Source organism: Thalassophryne amazonica, chromosome 15 (genome assembly GCF_902500255.1).
Source record: "Thalassophryne amazonica chromosome 15, fThaAma1.1, whole genome shotgun sequence".
In the NCBI taxonomy this organism is placed as follows: Eukaryota; Metazoa; Chordata; class Actinopteri; order Batrachoidiformes; family Batrachoididae; genus Thalassophryne; species Thalassophryne amazonica.
Genome location: NC_047117.1, coordinates 60,741,293 through 60,765,061, shown reverse-complemented (window position 1 = coordinate 60,765,061; position 23,769 = coordinate 60,741,293). Strand labels below are relative to the sequence as shown.

The window sequence follows — 23,769 nt, the reverse complement described above, 5'->3', positions numbered from 1 at the left end:
TGTATTTATTTATTTATGTATGTTCATTGTAGTTGGTTTTATATTTCTGTTGTGTTTCTATTCATGTTCTTTTTATCTCTTTCTCTAAAATTGTATATAATAACTAATGATTAGATTATTAATATATAAACAAAAATAAATTTAAAAAATATTACAATTTGCAATACATTGACTCTTTATGACAGACGCTTGACAGCTGCAACTGCTTATTGCTAACTAACATTGAAAATGCCATAGACATGCTAACGTGTTAGCATCGGTCCCGTTTTTAAGTTATAAAATACATCTGTCCACTGTTTCAGAAGACCATAACAGGTCGGTTTAACATAAAAAAAGGTAAATAATACTCACAGCCATATGCTCTTTAGGGTTTTAGCGGGGGAAAATTAAGATAAGCGAAAGAAAAAAATGAACCAACGAAGCAATGATCGAAGCACCGCTTCGATCTGCGAATCACTGCTTCGATTGGTTCAAGGTTCAAAGCAAAGCTGCGCTGCAGAAAAGTTGATTACAGACCCACTGCAGGGTCTGTAATCAATGTAGAGAAATTATAATTTTCCTGACAAACACCCCCAAAAACAACGGCCACTCTGAAGGACCGATAAGGGAATCGTTAAGTAAAAGGTTATTGATGTCGGTGGATCGAATCATTTCTAACGATACCCGAAAGGAACTGGTTCTTGATACCCATCCCTACTGTAAAAATGGTGATTTGTATTAACATAAGCCCTTTAATTAGTCAGAGCACACATGGGCTTTGAAAAAGCAGGAACTGTGTATAAAAATGGCTTTAATTTTGAGCAGCTATCGAATATTTTTGGAATCGAATATTCTATCGATTATTTTATCGATTAATCAAGTAATCGGATAAAAAGTACCTTTGTGTTTTTAAACAGTATCAGTAGTGGCAGGGCTCTCCCTAAGCAGTGGCACAATGTTGCTGTGCCATCATGCAGATTTTTAAGTTTAGGGTGTTCCCTCTCTCTGTTTTGCAGGGTTATTAATTTTTTCATATTAAGAGTTTTGGATCTTTTCCAAACCATAAGCTCAGGCAGTCTGTGAAATCTTCAGTGTGCATTCTTTTTTCCTTCTTATTGCATATTTCATTTGCACTTTTTACTACTGTGATTTATTCAGTGTTTAGTGTATATTTCTACATGCTGTACATAGTGTAGCTCAAACCAAAGTCAAATTATTTTTCTGTGGATACTTGCTAAACAACACAGCCTTTGAAAAACGGCTGTGGATTGCAGCGTTTCCACAAAAGCTGCCTGTTGATTAAAAACTCTTACCAAATCTGAATTAAAGCTTTTTTTTTAAATCATTAAACATGACTCATTTAAAGTGCGCGTCCTTTCGCTTCATCTGCGGAGGTGGAGAACGGCCAGTGGAGCAAAATGTTTTTTTTGTTTTTTTTAACATGTACAAACACACTGCTTCACTTTAAATGCGCAGTAAGTCCATTTCAGACGATTCGCGCGGACCCTTTCTCTTAAAAGGCTTTATTTTACTCAGCGTGTGGCTTTGTAAATTTGTAGCATCGCCTGCTACATTGATTAGCGCTATGGTCGTCTTCTGTGTTTTTTGTGGGAGCGTTACAGTGCCACATATAGATAGGACTGGTCTAGGTCCAACGGTCTCCTTGTACATCTGGAGTTCCGTCAGAAAGGGTACCCATCCTGTGCAAAAAACTTATGCCAATTTAACATTTAGATACATAGGCTGCAAAACAAATTACTGTGACATGATGAAAAAGAACACACCATTGAGTTTGACTCTATAACGGATTTTTTTTTTTTTTTTTTTAAAGACTATACTGCAATCAAATTTTTCCATGTGAAGGAGGCAAGGCTTCCAGGGAACCTCAGCGATGTTGTGGGGGAACCCTAACGGCAAAAAAAGAACCCAACATGGCTGCACTTGTCTCTTGGTGTTTAGTTTTGTGTAGCTTGAAGACCAAAAATGTGGCCATTTTATGAGACAAAAACACTTCGTAGTATGGTACTTTGGTTGACATTTGTCACTTTTATTTGTTGAAAACGAGGGAATTCCCTAATGTTCAATTAAAAGAACTGGTCAGCATACATTAAGGACTCTACATAACTCTTCTAAAATATGCAGTTTTAGGAACAATCTTCAATTTTTACCCGAGACTATTGGGTGTTGCGAGGGGCTTGTGTCCGTCTGTCTGTGTGTCTGTGCTCAGCATAGGTCCAGTCCTATTACTGTCAGGGTCTTCAAATTCACAGGGGACATTCTTGGGACACAGACCTTGAACAGATTCAAAGATGGCTAACTTTGACCTATTTTAAGAGGTCAAAAGGTCACATTTTGTTTCCTGTTTTTATGCTCATACGACTGAGGGTGTTTTAGTATTGTTAGATTTGTTGTGGGCTGGGGTGTTTGGCTGGCTTGGTTTTTGTTTTCTGTTTCTCCCACCAGGTGGTATGCATTCAGGACTGAGTGGCTGAGCATTAGGACCTCACCCTGAACACCTGAGGCTTGTTTTCACATGCAGGTCATCAGGACTCACAGCTGTGGTGTATTTTGTCTTGATCAGAGATTGCTGCATTTAAACCTTGAATGCACAGTGTGTGATGGCCAGAGACTCGACCTTGTGAGCAGACGTGTGAGATCGACGTCAGGAGAACAATCTCACCATCACGGACGCAGAGACCACTCCAGGTTTGACGCCACAGTCTGTGAAGGAGGATTGGGTGAGGTCTCACGCTCTTCAGCACACTTCCTGAGGTAATTCGGGTTTTGGTGACTTTTATGAAGTAATTACAGTGGATTTGGTGTCCCTCACACCTTGTGTTAGTGAGCTGTCACGTTATGCTAATTGTCTAATCAGCTTCTGCTGCAGTGGAGATTTGAACTGAGTTGTTCCGTGCCTGCAGGGTGAGAAGCTGATGTATAGATTTAAGCCAGGAAGTGTTTGCTGATTGTGTGCACCTTTGAGTTGTGTGTCTCTGGGTGGAGTTGGACTCACCTCATGTTTTCTTTCTTCACAGACTTGGTTTGTCGCGGCCACCTGGGGGTGTCGGCGGGGTCCCTGGGTCCGAACTGCTGTGGCTCCGGACCGTTTGCGCTGTTAAGAGCGTGCCGTGTTTCCACCTCACCAGACCGCGGACTTTTTAGTTGTTTAGCACTGCATCTCACTGTTATGTTTATTAAATTCTGTTATCCTTTGAACCGTGCTCTGCTTATTTTATGCTGGGTCCTTTCAAACGCTGGGTCGGTGCTCAGACCGCGTCCGAAACATAACAAGATTTTTATTTGAAATGGAGAGAGCAGGTTATGAGGACAGCAATTCCCATGCTTCAGTATTTTATCAAGCAGTCCCAAAATGAGCTCCGTAATACGGCATAGGGCTCAAAACTGTCTCTGTGAAGCTGCTCAATGATTCATACAAAAAAAAAATCACCCAGATTTTTCTGACTTAATCAGATTTGACAAAGTCCCTTATTTGATAGGTTGGGAGTGGGAAGAAGCACAGAGTGAGTGTTCCGTGTCAGTGGAACTGCATTCTGCTTCTCGTACAACCCCAGTAATGGAAGACAATTTTTTTTTTTCATTCTTTCTTTTTTTTTTTAATCCACTTGTCTTTCTCTTTGTTGCCTTCCTGTGTAGTGATGCAGCTCTCTGCAGGGACCAGCTGCTCTGTAGCAGCATTCAGAAATAAGAATAGCTGATACAGTGGGTTAAATGATATTGATTCATCCACTGTGTTTTTGAAATGTGAGGTAATCTGCTACTACAGTAGTGCACTGCAGCATGATGCACTGTGTGAATATTAATGATGTTTAGTACGTTTTTTTTTTTTTTTTTCCCCCCTGAAATCTGAGTGTCTGGATGAAGGAGAGATGAGTCTGTGTGCATACTTGCCTGTGAATGTGCGTTCTTCTCACCAGTAGAGACATTTACAAGACAGGCTTGATCCATTGATCGCATCCCTTTATACTCACTCACTCCATTCCGCCTGCTCCCAGAAATCAGGGGAGTAGGGTTACAGCGCTGCTAAGGTCTACTGGGGCACGTGTGTGTGTCTGTGGAACCTGCACGTGCGTGTTTGTGCTTCAGTTGTCTGTTTGCTTTTTGGAGTTGATATAAACTATACATATGGATATATTGGCATTTCTCCCTTTAAGATTGTAAATGTGACACATTTCTGTCACTCAACCACTCCTCATGCAGACATGTTTGAAGCCCTGTGGCATACTGCAGTGGGTGACTAAGAATTCATGGATATACTCTGCACTTGGAAAGTATTCACAGCGCTTTTTTTCCCACAATTTATGTTTCAGCCTTATTCCAAAATGGATGAAATTTATTTTTTTCCCTCAAAACTTTACACACTGGCCATTCCATGTCAATTCAATGAATATTTAAGGGCCCTCACGCACTTTGGCTCAGATTTTCTTTAAATTTTAATCAAAGATTCCCAGACTATTCAGAACAACAAATATGAAGTTTGAGGCCTGTAGGCCAAGTAGTTTCTGAGATATGGCCAATTTAGTGTGCATGGGATATGCTGTTTTTTTTTTTTTTAGGCAAAAATTATGGCCGTCATTTCTGGAGCCATGTTCAAGGTAGAATATCTCAGCAAATAATGGACTTAGAGGCCTGAAATTTTCTGTGGCAGTTGTCATGGACACCCAGACCTGGGCTATAGTCAAACAGACACTGACACTAAACTGTGAAGTTTATGTATGCTCAAACTATGGAAAACATTACATTGACTATTGCGAGCATCCATGTTTGAGACACTGAAGCATACCATTACACTCAAAGAAGCCTTTCCATTTCTTGGCTCCTTAATGCCAGCTATATTGGCTATGAAATATGTAAATTTGGCATATCTGTGGTAAACAGTTATTGTGGGAGAAACCTCTGAAATCTGAAAAAACATTTTGTGGTCGAATTTTATTAGAAGAAAAGCTCATGTGGGCAGTAAATAAAACTCTTCAAACTGACTCCATTTTGAAGGTATTGATATCTACTTTGTGTTATAAATATGGCCTTCTTTATGAAACTCCTTCGTGCTTAATATAAGCATCCAATTATGGCTACTTTTTGCACTCGCGAATGTATTTCTAATGCTGAAATGACAATTTCATTTGAATTGTGTGCACACACTGCATTCATATGATTCATGGCACACCCCAGAAAGCTTGCACATAGAGCTGCCGGTTACATGACAAAATCCCAATGGACAAAATCCCAACCCCTTATTACAAAAGTGGACAAAATCCCAGTCTCATCAATAAATATAAATATAAAATATATATGTATAAATATAAAATAACACATATATACATTTAAAATATTTTATTTATAGTTCATCACACACATTTAATTAAGGAGCCAAGAAATGGAGAGGCTTCTTTGAGTGTAATGGTATGCTTCAATGTCTCAAACATGGATGCTCGCAATAGTCAATGTAATATTTTCCATAGGTTGAGCATACATAAATGTCACAGTTTAGGGTCAATGTCTGTTGTTTGACTATAGTCCAAGTCTGGGTGTCCAGGACAACTGCTACAGAAAATTTCAGGCTTGCTGAGATATTCTACCTTGAACATGGCTCCAGAAATGACGGCCATAATTTTTGCCTAAAAAACGGCAGACCCCATGCACACTAAATTTGCCATATCTCAGAAACTACTTAGCCTACAGGCCTCAAACTTCAGATTTGTTGTTCTGAATAGTCTGGGGATATTTGATTAAAATTTGAAGAAAATCTGAGACAAAGTGTGTGAGGTCCTTGTTGAATTGTCATGGAATGACCCACATTATACCCCATAATGACAATGTGAAAGGTTTTTAGATTTTTCCAAATTTATTAAAAAATAAGAAATCACATGTACATAAGTATTCACGGCTTTTGCCATGAAGTTCAAAATTGAGCTCAGGTGCATCCCGTATCCACAGCTTGTCCTTGAGATGTTTCTACAGCTTAATTGGAGTCCACCTGGGGTAAATTCCATTATTGGACATGATTTGGAAAGGCACACACTTGTCTACATATAAGGTCCCACAGTTGGCAGTGCATGTCAGAGCACAAACCAAGCATGAAGTCAAAGGAATTGTCTGTAGACCTCTGAGACGGGATTGTCTCAAGGCACAAATCTAGGGAAGGATACAGAAAAATTTCTCCTACTTAGAACCCGATGGTCACTCTGTCAGAGCTCCATCATTCCTCTGTGGAGAGAGGAGAACCTTCCAGAAGGACACCCATCTCTGCAGCAATTCACCAATCATGTCTGTATGGTAGAGTGCACAGACGGAAGCCACTCCTGCGTAAAAGGCACATGGCAGCCCGCCTGCAATTTGTCAAAAGTCACCTGAAGGACTCTCAGACCATGAGAAATAAAATTCTCTGGTCTGATAGGACAAAGATTGAACTCTTGGACATGAATAAGCTCACAGCCAAGATATCAGAGTAGCTTCAGCACAACTCTGTGAAAGTCCTTGAGTGGCCCAGCCAGAGCCCAGACCTGAATCCAGTTGAACATCTCTTATCTGAAAATGGCTGTACACCGATGCTCCCCATCCAGCCGGATGGAGCTTGAGAGGTGCTGCAAAGAAGAAGGGGCAAAACTGCTCAAAAATAGTTGCGCCAAGCTTGTGGCATCATATTCAAGAAGACTTGAGGCTGTAATTGCTGCCAAAGGTGCATCAACAAAGTATTGAGCAAAGGGTGTGAATACTTAGGTGCACATGATTTCTTAGTTTTTAATTTTTAATAAATTTGCAATTATTTCTAAGTAAAACTTTTTTCATGTTGTCATTATGGGGTGTTGTGAGTAGATTTTTGAGGAAAATAATGAATTTCATCCATTTTGGAATAAGGTTGTAACATAACAAAATTTGGAAAAAGTGAACCGCTGTGAATACTGTCTGGATGCACTGTATAAAGAGGATTATACATACAGTCAAATTGATTGGTTTAAAAAATCAAACTCAAAACTTAAATTTAAGCATGCAGATACAACTGTCTTATTAAAATCATTAAGTTAGGAGATACTTGTCTCATTGATTTGCAATTGTGTCATTAGGTCAGCTGGTCAGTGAGACACCAGTCTGTCTGCATAACGTTGATGCGTTTATGTGAAGACTGAATCGTTGCTTGTTGTGTGGTGTGCTTAATTTTTCATCCTCGTCTGCTTTGAGCGTCGCCTTCAGCTGTGCTTCTTTTCATTCTTCATAAGCTGCTCACATGCAAACCCTAACCCCAAAAATCAGGTTGGAGCACCGCCTGTAGTACCGGATGCAGTTTAACGTCATGCTCTGAATTGCTTTATCATCCTGCACTTCTTGTGTCAGCATTACATCCTCTTTTTTTATCTCCTCTCATTCGATGGAACATTACTGTGTCTTCCTCATCACATAAGATGCAGCAGCCTTCTGTGTTTTGAAATTATTTTTTTAAATCGCTTTTGCTTTTTGGCCCTTTACTTTTAATGATGTACTTCTTGCTGTCTGCTCGGAATCTACTGGCTAGAAGCTGACTAGAGCTTGTGGTGTAGCTTTTAATGTGTATTTTTTTTTTTTTTTTTGCCATTTGTTAATGAAGGTTGAATATCGGCAGGAGATGCTCTGCATCTTTTCTGTATTTGCTTAGATGTTCTTTCTATTTTTAATTTGCATTGGACATGACGGTGGCTTTACTTACAAATAATGCAGGACTCATTAATAAAGCTGCATTCACGCTGGTAGTGTGCGGCAGATGGTAAACTGGATGTTTGTGTCTTTTGAATAAGACGATAATCCATTTTGTTAACTCAAGAACAGCAATAATGTTCTTTATTACATGAAGATATGTCACTAAAAGTCAGTGTGAGATCTATGTTGCGTTGCACTGAATGCTAAAATTGTATTATTCATTTTTAGTCAAAACAAATGTACAACTTCACAAAAAACAAACAAACAAAAAACTTTAGTCAACTAGAAGCACTCAGAGAGTGCAAACCTCCGCCAAGGCCATGGGGTCACTGATGCCATAACATCTACACGCCGTGGAATCATTGAACCTAAAAAAGTCTAACAATGATGTTTGCGCAGTAGTAAAAAAAGTTTCATCTGCTGTGACTGGATAGCATGTATCCTTAGCGCTTGGCATCAGTTTATTGCAACTTGCACCTTTCCCAGAAGCTACTGTCATCTGAGCACTGATATTGATATTGCATGTGCTTATAGACAAAAACAAATAAGAGACCAAATTCAATTTATTATTCAACTAAACTGCAAATATATGAATTTTTTAACATTTATGAAACACTTCTCTAAACAAGGCCATAGGGTCACTGACCCTAAAGAGATTCCCTCCTTGGCACAGTGATCTATTCAACAATTAAGTGTTACAACTAAAACTATGATACATACACTTTTCTTTCCTTTATATTTGACATCCTTGACCATGAAAACATACCACTAGAACTTGGAATCACTTTTATGTCTTTATTAGTTCAAAAGTTATTGTATAAAAACGATTTTTCGGTAATGGCGGTTTTCTTCCGGATGTAGCTCCATAACATTTGAAGCTACATCAAATCTGATGACACCTTACTGAATCAGTACAGATTCAGCTACAATTTGGTGTTAGTTGTGCATCTCTAGCTTCATTTGTCACCTCACACTGACACATTTTGTATTTTCCCTATATTTTTGCATATTCTGGATCACCAGATCCGGAATCCGGATCCGATCATCACCAAACTTTGTTGTTTGATAGAACATTTGACTATGTTACACCCTAATTTTTTTTTCAAGCCTTTCTGCCTTGTTTTTGTGGAGTTAGAAACTAGAATGTCAAAATTCCCCCTATCCCGCAATGGTGAAGAATCCTTTAAAAAATTCCTGGATCCGGATCACCACTAAAATTGAATCACTTGTTCCTCTTGTCATTTACAACCACTCCACAAAATTTCATCAAAATCCATTCAAAACGTTTTGAGTTATCCTGCTGACAGACAGACAGACGCAACCGAAAACATAACCTCCTTGGTGGAGGTAACAATGAACAACTGAATAGCATTGCTGCATTACTGTTTGTTGTTCAAGGTGATTCTGCTGTTTTGCCACCAGCAGAGACGTGCGCTTGTTTCCAGAGCAGGAGGTTCCTGGTTCAAGAGTCACATAGAGTTGCATCAGAAATCAGGAAAGGCATCTGGCATTCAAACCCCCCCCCCCAAAAAAGAAAAATACACAAAAACCCTGCCAAATTAACATGCAGATCCATCTCTTATCTGGTGTGGTGACCCTGATGCTGTTTTGCCCCACGAAAATGTGAAAGCAGCGCAATACCTGCCAGGTTGCCCGGGCGGGGCAATCTGGACCGTGCAAAAGGCAGTTTTTGAACTTGTCTTGCGACAAATTTCTTGGAGCAAATGTTAGTTTGGTATTTTTAAAATCTGAATGAAAAATGTTTTTACAGTCAAAATCAAGATGCAAAAAAGTTTTAATCCCTGCAAATTGATTATCTGTTGGTTTTAGACAGCAGCAGGGAAGAAAACGGTGAATGATCAGCATCACCTTGTAGTCATCATTTACAAGTGATGTCATTTTGCATTCTCCTGTATTTATAGGTACTATGGTTTGATTAGTGCTCATGCTTTTCCATTGGACTGACTATGTAGGTGATGATTCCTGAGCAGCTGCAGAGATGCTGTCTGGAATGCAGATTCAAGTGCTACCTGCTTTGAATAGTAAACGGTTGACACTGGTGCAAATTCCACACAAGACTGCTATAATGATGTGTTTCATGAAACTGAGCCTCTTTAGAAAAAAAAAACTCATACCCTGCACAGGGTAATGACTCTCTTCTGCACTGCATGGATATGTGCAATCATGCGATCAAGAGGGTCTGGGTCCATTTGGCACCTGATCCACTATTTGAGAGGTAATACTGCGGTGCAGTGCCTGACAGCAGCACCTGCCCAAGTCCTCGAGGCAAATGAGATGGACTGTAAGTAAGGCTGCAACAAATGATGGTTTTTGGATCATTCTTTGGAAGACTCCCTCAGGGAAATTGAGGTTCCAGCAGCATTGTATATAGCAGCACACATCGTATCAAAAGTGAAAGTAAAAGACAGTTTTCAAAATGAAATATAAATACACAAATACCAGAAATAGTACTCACTACTGGTTTACTGGCTACTACTGTTCCTCTCCTTCCCGTCCTCTGTCTTCCTGTTACTCCTTCTCCTACCCGAGTGAGGAGTTGTAAAGTCTCATTGTCTGAGGGACAAAGGAGTTTTTCAGTCTGTTGGTCCTGCACTTGGGAAGGAGCAGTCTGTGGCTGAAGAGGCTCCTCTGGTGTGCAAGGGTGACTGGCATCATCCATAATGTCCAGCAGTTTGTGCAGTGTCCTCTACTCTGCCACCGTTGCCAGAGAGGCTATCTTCATGCCAGCCAACAGAGCCAGCCTGCCTGATCAGTTTGTCTAGCCTCGACGTGTCCTTCTTGGATGTGCTAGTTTATCGTCCACCCCGTGCCCTGGGGTGCGCCAGTGCAGTGCTGCTGATCAGTGTCAGACGAGGTGTCCCTCAGCCTGAAATACTGCGGCCTGTCGGTGAGGTAGCTGGAGATCCAAGTGACCAGGCAGGGGTCCACTCGCATCCTGTTCACGTTGTCCTGAAGCACAAGGGGCTGGATGGTGTTGAATGCACTTGAGAAGTCCAGGAAGAGAATCCTCACTGTGTCGCTTCCCATATTCAGGTGCGAGTGGACTCGGGATAGCAGATAGAGGATGACGTCCTCCACACCAACACCTGCCTGATGTGCAAACTGCAGACAGTCCTGGGTGTGTTGCACCTGGGGTTTGAGGAAGCTGAGGAAGAGGAATATTAATCTGTTGATTATTTTTTTTAAATGAATCTATTGATTATTTTCTGACTAGTCCGATTAATCCTTTGGTCAACAGTAAGTCATAGCCATAAATTCTGCTGGCATACCTGCTGGCAGGTCTAGTTTTATTTATTTATTTGTGGATCCCCTGACTCTCATTTACTTGCACTTTAAAGCTACAGTGTGTAGGATTTAAGGATGGTTATGAACAAAAATTAACAGTCTGTTTATAAGTGTATAATTATTGAATCTAAGTATTTTCATAAGCTTAGGATGAGGCCTTCATATCTACATGGGAGCGGGCCCCCTCATGGAGGCTGCCATATTGCACTGCCATGTTAATACAGTTACAAAAGAGACATACTTGCTTCACCATTCACATTGTGCAACATGGCTGTAAAAATGAAGAGAAATCTGTGGATGCTCCGCTATGCACCGTCTGCTGCTTGCCTGTGCTGGCCGACATGTTTGAGACCTACACACTCTAGCTTTAATACTATGCACACATTTCTAATTACAGCTAATAATTGATGGTGAAAATGTTTGCTGGCTCATTCTGCATTTCTGTTGGTTCTGTGCTTGATTGTCTCAGTCACAAATCATGCAGGACATATCATTGAAGTGTGTGTGTTCAGATGTTAATTTAAATCATCTCTCTTGTGTGTGCATTTTCCCTCTGCTGACTCTGCATCTTGTAATCGGTCCCCGCTGCTGTGTGATCAGCCAGGACAGCGGTGTGACAAATCATACCACTTGTGTTGTCATCGTCTAAAATGATGATTTAGTGCAAAATTATTTCTAACTTGTTCTCCAATGATCATCACAAGGTCATATGGAACTTCAAATAATGATCTTCATAAGAAGCTGCTGACATATTTCAACATTGGTGATACACAAACAGTAGCTTCTTGTTGATTGTAATGTTTCTTGTTTGAAAATGGATCAAAGCTGTGTGACCTCATAATTTTGTTTGTTCTCTTTTACAGCTCAAACTTGAAGATCGATCTATTGTTATTAGAGACATCGTGCGGCGAAACAATTCTAATGTAAGTAGACTCTTCAGCTTTTTTTTCCCCTCTGCTCTCCTTTTGTCTTGGTACTTAATGTTTTTTTTATTTATTTATTCGGTCAGTGATGTCACTTGACATATCTACAAATAATTATGGGCTGAGTAAAAGGTAGGGCTGATGCTATACATTTTTATTTTCAGAAGCGATTAATGGGGAGAATAATTGACTGATTAATTGATTAGTTGTTTGGTCCATAAAATGTTACAAAATGGTTACAAATGTCGGTCAAAGTTTTCCTGAGGCTGAGAGGATGAAGCGTTCAAATGACTTTTGTCCACAAAACAAGTCATGCAAGTTCTGCCAGGTAGTGGTAAAGAAACCTAAAAAAAAAAAAAAAAAATCAGAAAACGGTCTTTAACAACCTGAAATAAAAAAATTTGGACTTTAAAAAAAAAATCAATTGTCAGAATTGTTGACCACTAATATAATAGCTGATTAGTAATTAGTACATTTTTGCAGCGCTCCAAAAAGGAGGTAAAAGCCACAAGTCTTAAACTCAACTATTGTCCACCCCTGGTTTGAATGTACATAATAAGTCATATTTACACCCCCCTTTTCCCCTGTAGGACAACCAGTGTGGGATTGTAACAAACATCGACATTGAGTGTGCTGTGAAGCTGGTGGGAACAAACTGTGTGCTGTATCCTGTTAACAGCAAAGACCTGCAGCACATCTGGGTAAGAGAAGATGTCATTGTTTACCCTAAAACTGGGGATACTTATTCAGGATCCATGTGCAAATGAAGGTCTTTCTCAGATGCCACACACATGGTATTTGTATTTGCTAGGATGGGACGATTAGTCATAATAGTCGACTATGACAAGTTAACAACCAACTAGTTGGCTATTTTTTTACGAGCTGACTAGTCGAAAGCCATTTATTAAGTTCATTTAGCCCTTAAAAGAATGGACCTGCTGGAGCTGTCACCACTCCTTTCACTCAGTGAAGAAAGTGTGTGAACTTTGTCAGGTGAATTATTCAGCTCAAACGGCTAGTCTGTGCCTAGTAAATGAATGCAGGTATTGTCTTTATGCTAATGCCATTTTTGTATTTGTGATTTTGTGCTTATATTTGTTAAAATAAGTGTCACATCTGAGTTTCACCATGAAGAGTGAAATTGGCTTAATTCATTCAATGTCAAAGTTAGTCAACGACTAGTTGATGAATAATGGTACCCAACTAGTCGACTAATTTTGATTAGTCGTCCCAACCCTCTCTCTCTCTCTCTCTCTCTCTCTCTCTCTCTCTCTCTCTCTCTCTCTCTCTCTCTCTCTCTCTCTCTCTCTCTCTCTCTCTCCTCTCTCTCTCTCTCTCTCTCTCTCTCTCTCTCTCTATATATAATATATCTATATATATATATACTATATAATATATATATATATATATATATATATATATATATATATATATATATATATATATATATATAAAAATTGTATTGAATAAAAACATTGTGTCTCAAAGATCAAAATTGGACACACACATATGAAGTCCATTTGTTTTTTTGCTTTTTCCCCAGTCTTTTATGTATGGGGATTACATTGCCTATGACTTCTGGCTGGGGAAAGTGTACGACTTGACTAATCACATTATTCTCAAACTGTCCAATGGAGCCAGGTAGGGTGTATGTGTCTGTGTATGCATGTCTGTATGAGTAACTGATATTTTTTTTTAACCCCCCAAATGTGCAGGCATCACCTTCTCTGCCTGTTCATTATTCTTGTCAGCACAACTGCTCCTAAACCGCTTATGGATTTCAGCCAAACTTTAGCCAGTAATGGTGCATCATGTAAAGGTGTGCATGATGGAAAGTCTGACATTTTCAAGGAGAGACAGTTGGATTTTATTGTTTTGTAAGACTTCATATTTGTCAGTTACATGTGCAGAGGTTGAATCTATATATTAATAACCAAGTGGCCTGTGTATGCCTGCATGCGTGTGTATGGTTTCAATGACAGAGAAACTGGGGAGAGCTGCCATTTGGTATTCTTACGTATTTTGGGTCAAGGACAGTGGTGGGCACAGATAACCAAAAAATTAACTTCGATAACAGATAATCACATAACTGGAAAGTTATCTTCGGTAAAGATAAAACAATAAACCACCCAAAAATGTATCGGAAGTTACAGATAACCGATAACAGATAAATTCCAATATTATCTCTGGCACATTTACAACTACTAGTAAAACAAAATTAATAGCTTCTAATAATATTAAAAATAACAACAAACCCAAACAATAAGATCACACTTTTTTCTTTCAACAGTCTGCCCCTGCTGGTAGCTCTTGTTTACTACAGCGCTCTGAGCACAGAGGCACCCCCCAGACCCAAACAATGAGACCACACTTTTCTTTCAACGTTCGGCTCCTGCTGGAAGGTCTTGTTTATTACAGCCCTGCCAGCACTGAGGCACCCTAAGAGCAGTCGTAAAGCCAGCTCTCTATCATCTACAAAGCTCCGGTCATGCGTAAGTCTTGAAAAATAAAGTCATATTGAGTTATGGTGTTGATTTATAAATAACATTAATACCGATAGAATAACTCCATTAATGTCAATTCTGTCATTTGTACAAAGTTAAAATATAACATATATCTTTTAATGTTGAATAATGCACTAATTCTGAGGTTTTGTAACAAAGAGACAGATCGCAAAGGATTCTGGGTAAAGGTGCCTCTCCTAAACACTGATTGGTTCAGTCATTCATTATGTAAACCAACACGTTAATGTGACGTCTGTTGTGTGTTAGTGTTTAAATGTGCTTTTGTAAAATATTCCATTTTTTTTATTAGTAAAAACAGGCATTTTTACGGACCCCTGGAAGTGTCATCGCAAAATTTTTTGCATGTGGAGAGAATGTGCGCAAACATGCGCACATTCTCTCCACATTCTCTCTTTACAACATTCATTTGATGTTGTAAGACGTGCTTTACACTGTGCGAGATGATTTTTCATGGAGGAATCTTTTGGACCAAGTTTCAGGTTAATCGTGCATCCTGCATCGTGTAGTGTTCATGGAGTATCAACATCTGACGACCACCTCCTGATCGCCGATCGTATGGTTGAATGAGAATCAAACCTGTTTGATATATTATTGTGGTCGGCCGTCGTGAGGGTTTCCTGCTGCTGAAAGCTACAAGCATCCAAACACTTGCACTGTGCCTGTGCAAACACTGCAGAGCTGTCTTAATAATGTTATTATTATTATTTTGCAGTTGTTTTGTTTTTAAACTTCATTTGAAAAAAAAAAAGCCATTTGCAAAGCAAAAAAGTTGATTTGACAATCATCTGACATAACCGGGGTCAAAATAAATAGAACACTGCCATCTACTGGTCCCCAGACACTGCCATGAACACTACTGGTCAGTAGATGCTAGATGGCAGTAGAGGCCTTCAAAACAAATTCTAGATAATCCCTGTCTGCTACATTTAAAATGCGTGGAATTTAACAAACGCAATTTAAAAAAAATCAACATCTATAAACGCAGAGAATATATTCAAGAGAGTTTTAGGCACTAGAGTTTAATGCTGTTGTCCATGCCTGAACAGAGTGTCTGAAATGCATTTGTCCTGTTGTGACGTACTGAGATTACATCATCCTACCCAAAATGCACTGCAGGGCAGAGCATGTGCTCACAAAACCTTAAAAATTAGCACATTACTTTAAAACTAAAACATATATCTGATACTTTTACTTGATGAAACTTCACATATGACAGTAATTTTAAATAACTTGTCCAAAAATAGTTTGGTTAAAATTTGAACCATAAGTTAAAAATGTATGCCTCTGGATGACTTAGGTCATATTGCCAGCATATCAGTATGGTGTTAAAGGAAATGTTTTTTTCTTTTTGGGGCTGTTTTTCCTTTGTCTGCAGAGGATTGAGATGCTTTTTATACAAGAACTTCTCTTCTGTTTGCAAAGGTTATAACTGTGCGTCTGTTATAAAGCTTAGGGTGCTTAACTAATTTTAAAAATTCTTGTTGCTGTTCAGCTTTGTTTATTTTGTTTATCAGTTTAAAAGTTATCGGACAAAAATTAATTGAAAGATAATTGGTCCGATAATGGATTTTAAAGTTATCTAAAAAGATAATCCGATACTGAAAACATTATCTTTGATAATTATCTGTTATCGGAAGTGTGCCCACCAGTGGTCAAGGATGAATGCTGCGAAAACCAAAAGTAGAAAAGAATAATAATTTTTGGAGAAAATAGGGATATTGACTAACAGTGAACAGTGGCTGTTGTGCTGCAATGCACCAGGGGAGTTTGGGGTTTTAAATGTTATTATTGTGGTTCATGTTAGTTTAACAGTGTTGTTAGTGTTATTAATTTGTGCTTAGTCAGTTTAGTAAGTGTCATGTTGTCATTACAATAAGTGGGAAGTGTAATGCGTTTGATGTGTTCCGCTGCTGTCTGTCTGTGGGTGTGTAAAAATAAAAACACCTGCTTGGGGCAAAATGCACAAAAGACAAAAAGCTCTGTCTTGGTTTTCGTTCTTCGGCGCAGCTTGCCACAATATATTAAATGTGAAGTGACATGCGTGCAGGCTTGCGTGTCCATAACTTCAATTTAGGACAAATTATGTAAAGCTGATATTTGTCGTTTGGTATTCTTATGTATTTTGGGTCATGGATGAATGCCGCCAAAATGGAGCATTGTTGGGATTAATATTTTTAGAGAAACTACAGATATTAGCTGTCAACACTGAACAAAGGACGTTGATAATTGTATTCTGGACCCACACATCATTCCAGCAGGGGGTGGTAATCATCTATATATTAAAAGCAAAGTGGCATCTGTGTACATGTATGCATGTGTGCCTGTGTGATTTTATTTAGTAAGTTCAATGTAAGTACATAATTGTAAATGCCTTAAAAATACATGGATGATGCAAGAAAGTGAAAATGCAGATTTCCATTCTGGTCCATTTAAATATCTAATGAGAAAATAAAAGAATAATAAAATATAATAATGATAATAATAATAATAGTGTGATATCATAACAAGAACCTAAACAATTTCTAAATACATTAAGACAGTAAATTAACATTAAAAAATTGCATAATTTACAGGAAGTAAAAGGGTTGAATTCTTCTTCAAAAAACTGTTGAGGTCTAAAGCCTCGGTTCCACCAAATAATGAGCCATGCATGGGTGTGTCAGCAATTATTTGAAGAATGATTTACGTTTTAAGCCGTCACGTATCCGCTACTAAGGCGCCTCTATGTGCCTCTCTGTGCCTCACATGTGCCAGCCTCTAGTGAGCCACAACTGACATGTCCAGCCTCGAATAGCTTGTGTTGCCGCATATGATCCCCGTCAAGCCACATATAATCTATGTAGTGCCATATTAACGTCACACTGGTGCACATTTAGGCATGGGTTTGGTCCAAACCTCCAGCCCTTCCACACTTGGTCCCTTTAAAGTGTGGGTTTTCAAATCACAGCATGCATTCAAGATGTCACAGTCCAAAAAAAAGCCACTGCACTGAGTGAGTGCACGCTCCTGCGTCAGAGGATACACATTCTGACGGGGATAACTACTTTAGCATGACACCGGCTGGTGTGCGCTGTGTGCCAGGCTGCTGTTCACCTGTGTTCCAGAGTCAAATGCAGCAGTTCACACAGCTCAGTGTGACCACACACAAAAAAACACACCACAATGAGGTGGCCACTTTAATTATATACACCCGCTGCCGCAAGTGTTTGGATCACTTCCAAAAAAAAAAATTTTTTTATTTCTTCCGCGGCTTACAGTCACCGTGATCCAACTTTTAACTTTTGTGTTTGTCCATTAATGTTTGCAAAATTGCTCTTTTGCGCGCTCTCGTTCTGCGTTCCTGGACAGTCGGCACTGCGCTACTTTTCGGTGGCTTTCTTTCCATCCGCAGCTTCGCTGGCTTTATTTCTTCCATGGCTTTAAACACACAGCCACTTTGACACCGTGATCCAACTTTTTACTTTTAAAATCACTCTTTTGCGAGCTGGTGTTTTGCGTAAATGCTCGTCTGCCAGTCATTGCGTCAAGCGCGCACAGAGCACGCCTCATCTGATCCATTAAAACAAGATGTTAAATCTATCATAAACATACTTTTACAGCTAGGAATAAACATGCAACTGTTTTACCAAGCTATTAAAACATTACAAATAGTTACCTTTAAACTATTTCAAAAATGTTTCTCATGGAGCACGAGAGGGGGGAAAAAGGGTCCAGATGAAACAGTCCTCTGTGATTCAGAAGCGATTAGAGGTGTTTTTCAACATCCAAGCTCTGACAGAAAATGATTAATCCACTCCAAAATAATTATTTCATATACACCGTCCGGCTTGCAAAGCAGGTGAAATTGTAGTACGCAAGAGGGCTGAGCCTGTACAAAACAGCCTCTCCGGTCCTCATAGTTGCCAAGTGCTCGGATAATGGGCTTTCAACAGCCTCGTCTTCACCACACATATGCCTCTATAATCCTTGCTTGTCCTCGTAGTAACTCGTACACAAACTGGCCCACGCTGTTGTTGCTAAATTTTGAACTTCTTGAAATTAGCACCAAGCTGAACTTTTTCAACATATTTAGAAAAAGTTTTCCTGACTGCATTCGTTAGAAACTCAAAAAAATTTTTAACTAGAAAAAAAAAAAAACTTTATAGCTCCTTAAATGTGAAACCAAATAAAAATTGTAACTGTTAAATTTACAATTTCACAGTTTTATAAAAATGATCACCTTTACAGTCCTGTGTTAATCGTCGTGAACTTTGTCTGTTTATACTCTGTTAATGGTGGAGAGGAGAGGCTTGGTTGGAGTGTTTGATGGTTGCTGGTTTGCTGCTTTTGGAATGAATGACAACTGACTCTGGTGAAAGAGCGGGTTGTCTATTTATTAGTATTGCTCTGGTTGAACTCTGATTGGAACAGAGTGCTATTAAACAAGGATCATTGGGAAAGGATTTGCTGATAGAAGTACTTCTTTCTTCTTTCAGCTGTGGTGGATGATCATGACTGCTCCCCCTCAATGACCCCGTCAGTGCATTTCTAAAAATGTATTTATTCGGCTTGCAATCAGAACCAATATAACATGAAACATATAAACAGGAAAATTATTAATATAGACCCCTAGCATGTATGATGTGCACGTGAGTGTTTTTCATTTGCGGATGCGACCATGTATTCTGTAGTCTGAGCAAATACTAACCACTCATTTGTTTCCAGGTGCTCCATGAGTGTGGAGGACGGTGCCAGGCTTTACGATGTCTGTCCACATGTCAGTGATTCAGTAAGTAGCCACTAGTTTGAGTCTGTCATAGCCGCTTAATATGCCTTTGGAAAATTATATACACTTAAAGTTTGAACATTTTGATAATTTCCCTAAAAAGAGAGAAAGAAAGAAAGAAAACTTAAACCTTGGCTTAAATCAAACCAAAACTGTGCCCACCAGTAAAACATATGAGAGTGAATGAATGAGATGAGTGAGATAAGAGTTTGAATTGCACTGTTCTATTTATTATAGATGTTCAAATGTAAATTAAGATGTTTTTAGGTCGTGTTAGAGTAGAAAAGCCTAACCAGGGACGGGAATTGTAAATTAGCACTTGTTGCTATACTCTGTATGCATCACATCAGCTGCAAGCTTTGATTTGTAGCTATGTCTGTATTGTCCCTGTCAAATAAACTAATAAATAAATAAATATAAAAAAAACACACACAAGGAAAAAGAAAGAGTTCGACAAACTGAAATCACGCTGAATTTTAAATTAACCTTGAAATGGTCCTGTATTTCTTGTGGCCTCAGAAAACAAAAGACTATGTGAAAGTCAAAATGCAAAACATTGCAGGTCCATTTTAAAATGCTTTAACTAAACATAACAATTCTACTTCCTGTGTATGAATTATCATATGCAGTAAAAGATAGCCACGATCCCGGATAAGCGGTTGAAGATGAGTGAGTAAGTAAAAGACAGAACAGTATGAAAGTACTGTAAAAGGTTTTGCGACTACTGCTTTTTACTAGTAGGATGCATTCAGTGTAACTTGTAAATCTCTCTCTCTCACCAAATCAGTCAGACAAATGGCTGTATTTCAGCACAGTGGACAGCGACAGTAGGCACATGCAGCAGCTTGGCAGTGCTGCTGGAAGAGTCCATCCACACTGCAGTTTTACCAAGTCAATGAAGTCCCTAATAGGTTTCACTGATATCATTGCTCACAGCTCAACTGTGACCGAAAATGTGCTTCACGTCAGATGCGTTGGACTTGCAGTTGTTGAAGTAATCTGCGCACTGATCACTGTGATGATGATGACCTGTAGTATTAACTTAAAGCTGTCACCATGGCAGCTAAGATGAGCTAAATATTAAATTAACCATTTTTCCACATTTCTGTACATTGCCCATTCAGCTTAGATTTTGTGTGTGTGTGTGTGGGTTTGTTTGTTTGTTTGTTTGAACTAGCTAGACGCAACTTATGTGATGACATGGGGAAGTATAAATTGAATGAAACATTTGTCTTTTCAGGGAAGATTTTGAATCATGGTTTAAAGCAGGAACCATGTTCTCTGTTACAATAAATGTTTGAATAAATTTGCCCCTCACCCTCGACCATTTACTGTTGTTGTTTTTGGTTCATCCCTCCCCACCCCTTTTCATTTTTGGTTATTGTAACATTGGTCTTAAATTTCAGTCTGAGTGGCTTTAAAAAGTCTAATCTGTGTTGCATTTAAGTTATAGTAACCCTGTATGTAACTGGATCATAATCCACATATAGGCAAATGTTTCTTGTCACATTTCCTGTACACATAGACATGTAATTCATTTTTTTAAATTTAATTTCTTTGTTTTTCTTTCTCAGGGTCTGTTCTTTGATGAAGCATATGGCTTCTACCCAGGACAAGTCCTGATTGGTCCTGCCAAAGTCTTCTCTAATGTACAGTGGCTGTCGGGGGTCAAACCTGTCCTTAGCAGGAAGTGCAAGTTCAGGGTTGTAGTGGAAGAGGTTAATGAAATGTCTTTTTAGTATATGCATTTCTCATTTTAATATTTGTCATCAATGTTTCAGGATCGTTTCCATTTTGCTCTTTCTGGAACTTTTAAACCTTTCTTACACTCATGATGATGATGTGGTTCTTTCCTCAGGTAAAGGTAGTAGAGCTGAAGGTGACTTGGATCACTAAGAGTTATTCCCCCAAAGGCTCAGACAGTGTTTATCCACCTCCTTCAACCATCACACAGGAAAACCTCTGCAGGTCAGCCATCGTAGATTCAGCAGTGGACACAAAGTAGGAGATGTTTCCACAGAGTAATGCTGCTGTCATTTTTGGGTTTTAGGGTGAGGCGTCTAGGCTACTATGACCACACACAAAGGCAGCTGGGAGAGAGGGCCCTCTATGTCTTTCCCGCCAAAGGCGACGCTACACGCATCACCTGTGAAGGACCCGAGGGTGCACCTGTATTACCAGAAGACCCAGTGGCCAAGAAGGTGTGGATTATATTGGGTAGTTCTGTTTATTAGCATTTAGGTTTTATTGTGTATACCTTTGTTTAACCACTTGATTAATGCAGAAAGGACGAAGAAATTAATATATGTTGCTAGGTGTATTTTGAGTGCTATCCTCTTAAATGTTAGTCACCCTGTGTTATGCAGTGTTAAGCAATTTTTGACCATTTCAAAATGTGTGCGTTTCCTGCAGTTGAAACGAATATTCAAGAAGGATTCAGCGAGGAAGATGGAGAACGCCGACATGCAAGGTAGAAAAGAACGTGCTGCAGAAGAAATGTAGTATCTAGAGGAATATGTACACCTTTGGCTCACTCTAATACTGCCTGATGGCTCATTGTTGCATTTATAATGAACCCAGAAAGCCTCAACCATGCAGGAATATCAATCATCTAAAAATAGACATATGCGAATGATGGTTCAAGCACAGGCCCCTGTGGAAATGACAATTGTACGCTTGGTGTTAAGAACAAGTGAACTTGAATGTCTCTGCTCTAATCTGTAGTCTCTAAGAAAGCTGCAACAATGATCTCCTTTAATTCGACCCAGTCAAGGCATTTTTTTATTGATCAATAAACATGTCAGACAAATCCCTCTGCCGGTGTTTGCTGCCGTGTCTTCAGAAGCACTGCCATGTAGGTTTTAAAAGCATATTTACACTCTCCTGTGTTTCAAATACACAAGTCTGTTTCAGTCACGCAGATCATCGTCAGTGCATGTTCTGTCTCTCTGCTTCAAAGGTGCTGTGTGGACTGAGTGTTAACAGGCCACACTCGAGTTGTTGATGGCTGTGTGGTTTTACTAGATGATAGTGGGTTGGTTACAGTGATTTTATTTCTTTTTCGCTGGTTTTAAAGTTACTTATGGTTATTTATGCTTTTTTATTGTTGGTTGTATTCATTCTGTGGGTATCACTGTTGTAATATTGGTACTATTTTTATTGTTTGTGCAGTTAAGCCCCCTCATGCACCAAGCTAAATTTCTCCGAAAGGAGACAATTAATAAAGAACTTTGAACACTCCATCAGTGCCACCATGGTGCTGGTTTTAAAAGCAGTTTGTGGCTTTCTTTTGCTTCGGTTATGCACCAGGTCTGTTTCTGACAGGTTAGGTGCAGTTCTTGGCCAATCAGGTAACAGTTTTCAGATAAATAATAAAAATTATGCTAATAATAATTTCCTTTGTCATTGTACATGCATACAACGAAATTAAACCTAATTACAGTTAGGATGGGTTAAGGAGTGAAGGCGTTCAAGTACCTCAGGGTCTTGTTCACGAGTGAGGGGGAAATGAAGTGTGAGATTGGCCGGAGAATCGGTGCAGCAGGGGCGGTATTGCATTCACTCTACTGTACTGTTGTGACCAAAAGGGAGCTGAGCCAAAAGGCGAAGCTGTTGATGTACTTCATTCCTACTCTCACGTATGGTCATGAGGGTTGATTCATGGCCGAAAGAACTAGATCGCGGGTACAAGTGTCCGAAATGGGTTTCCTCAGGAGGGTGGCTGGAGTCTCCTGTAGAGATAAGGTGAGAAACTGGGTCTTCTGTGGGGAGCTCAGAGTAGAGATGCTGCTCCTTTGCATTCAGAGGAGCCAACTGATGTGGTTTGGGTATCTGGTAAGGATGCCCCCTGGGCGCCTCCCCAGGGAGGTGTTCCAGGCATGTCCATCTGGGAGAAGACCCCGGGCAAGACCCAGAGCTAGGTGGAGAGATTATATCTCCACACTGGCCTGTGAACACCTCAGTATCCCCCAGACAGAGGTGGTTAATGTGGCTCGGGAAATATAAGTTTGGGGTCCTCTGCTGGAGCTGTTGCCCTTGTGACCCAATCCTGGATAAGGTCCATTTTTGAAGGCCTATGTATTTTAAAGCCATTTTCATAATAATAATAATAATGTCGATGATGTCTTTTTCACAACCAATATCTTCAATTAATATTACTGAGTGTTTTACGTTTCTGCTACAACCCCTGGCAAAAATTATGGAATCACCGGCCTCGGAGAATGTTCATTCAGTTGTTTAATTTTGTAGAAAAAAAGCAGATCACAAACATGACACAAAACTAAAGTCATTTCAAATGGCAACTTTCTGGCTTTAAGAAACACTATAAGAAATCAGGAAAAAAAATTGTCAATCAATTGTCATCAATCTGGCTCCAACTTTCTCTGATTGCTGTTGCCAGATCAGCTTTGCAGGTTGGAGCCTTGTCATAGACCATTTTCTTCAACTTCCACCAAAGATTTTCAATTGGATTAAGATCCGGACTATTTGCAGGCCATGACACTGACCCTATGTGTCTTTTTGCAAGGAATGTTTTCACAGTTTTTGCTCTATGGCAAGATGCATTATCATCTTGAAAAATGAT

General features: G+C 39.4%; 1 protein-coding gene across 1 annotated transcript in view; it reads left to right on the top strand.

Moving 5' to 3' along the window:
• Nucleotides 1-23,769, top strand: part of LOC117527148 ((E3-independent) E2 ubiquitin-conjugating enzyme UBE2O) — a 99,041-nt gene that overhangs the window by 39,635 nt on the left and 35,637 nt on the right. The window contains exons 2-9 of the mRNA XM_034189338.1: nt 11,838-11,897; nt 12,488-12,598; nt 13,441-13,538; nt 19,127-19,190; nt 20,762-20,905; nt 21,046-21,155; nt 21,238-21,388; nt 21,600-21,657. Coding sequence (XP_034045229.1) covers nt 11,838-11,897; nt 12,488-12,598; nt 13,441-13,538; nt 19,127-19,190; nt 20,762-20,905; nt 21,046-21,155; nt 21,238-21,388; nt 21,600-21,657 — 796 coding nt within the window. The remainder of the gene's footprint in view (nt 1-11,837; nt 11,898-12,487; nt 12,599-13,440; nt 13,539-19,126; nt 19,191-20,761; nt 20,906-21,045; nt 21,156-21,237; nt 21,389-21,599; nt 21,658-23,769) is intronic.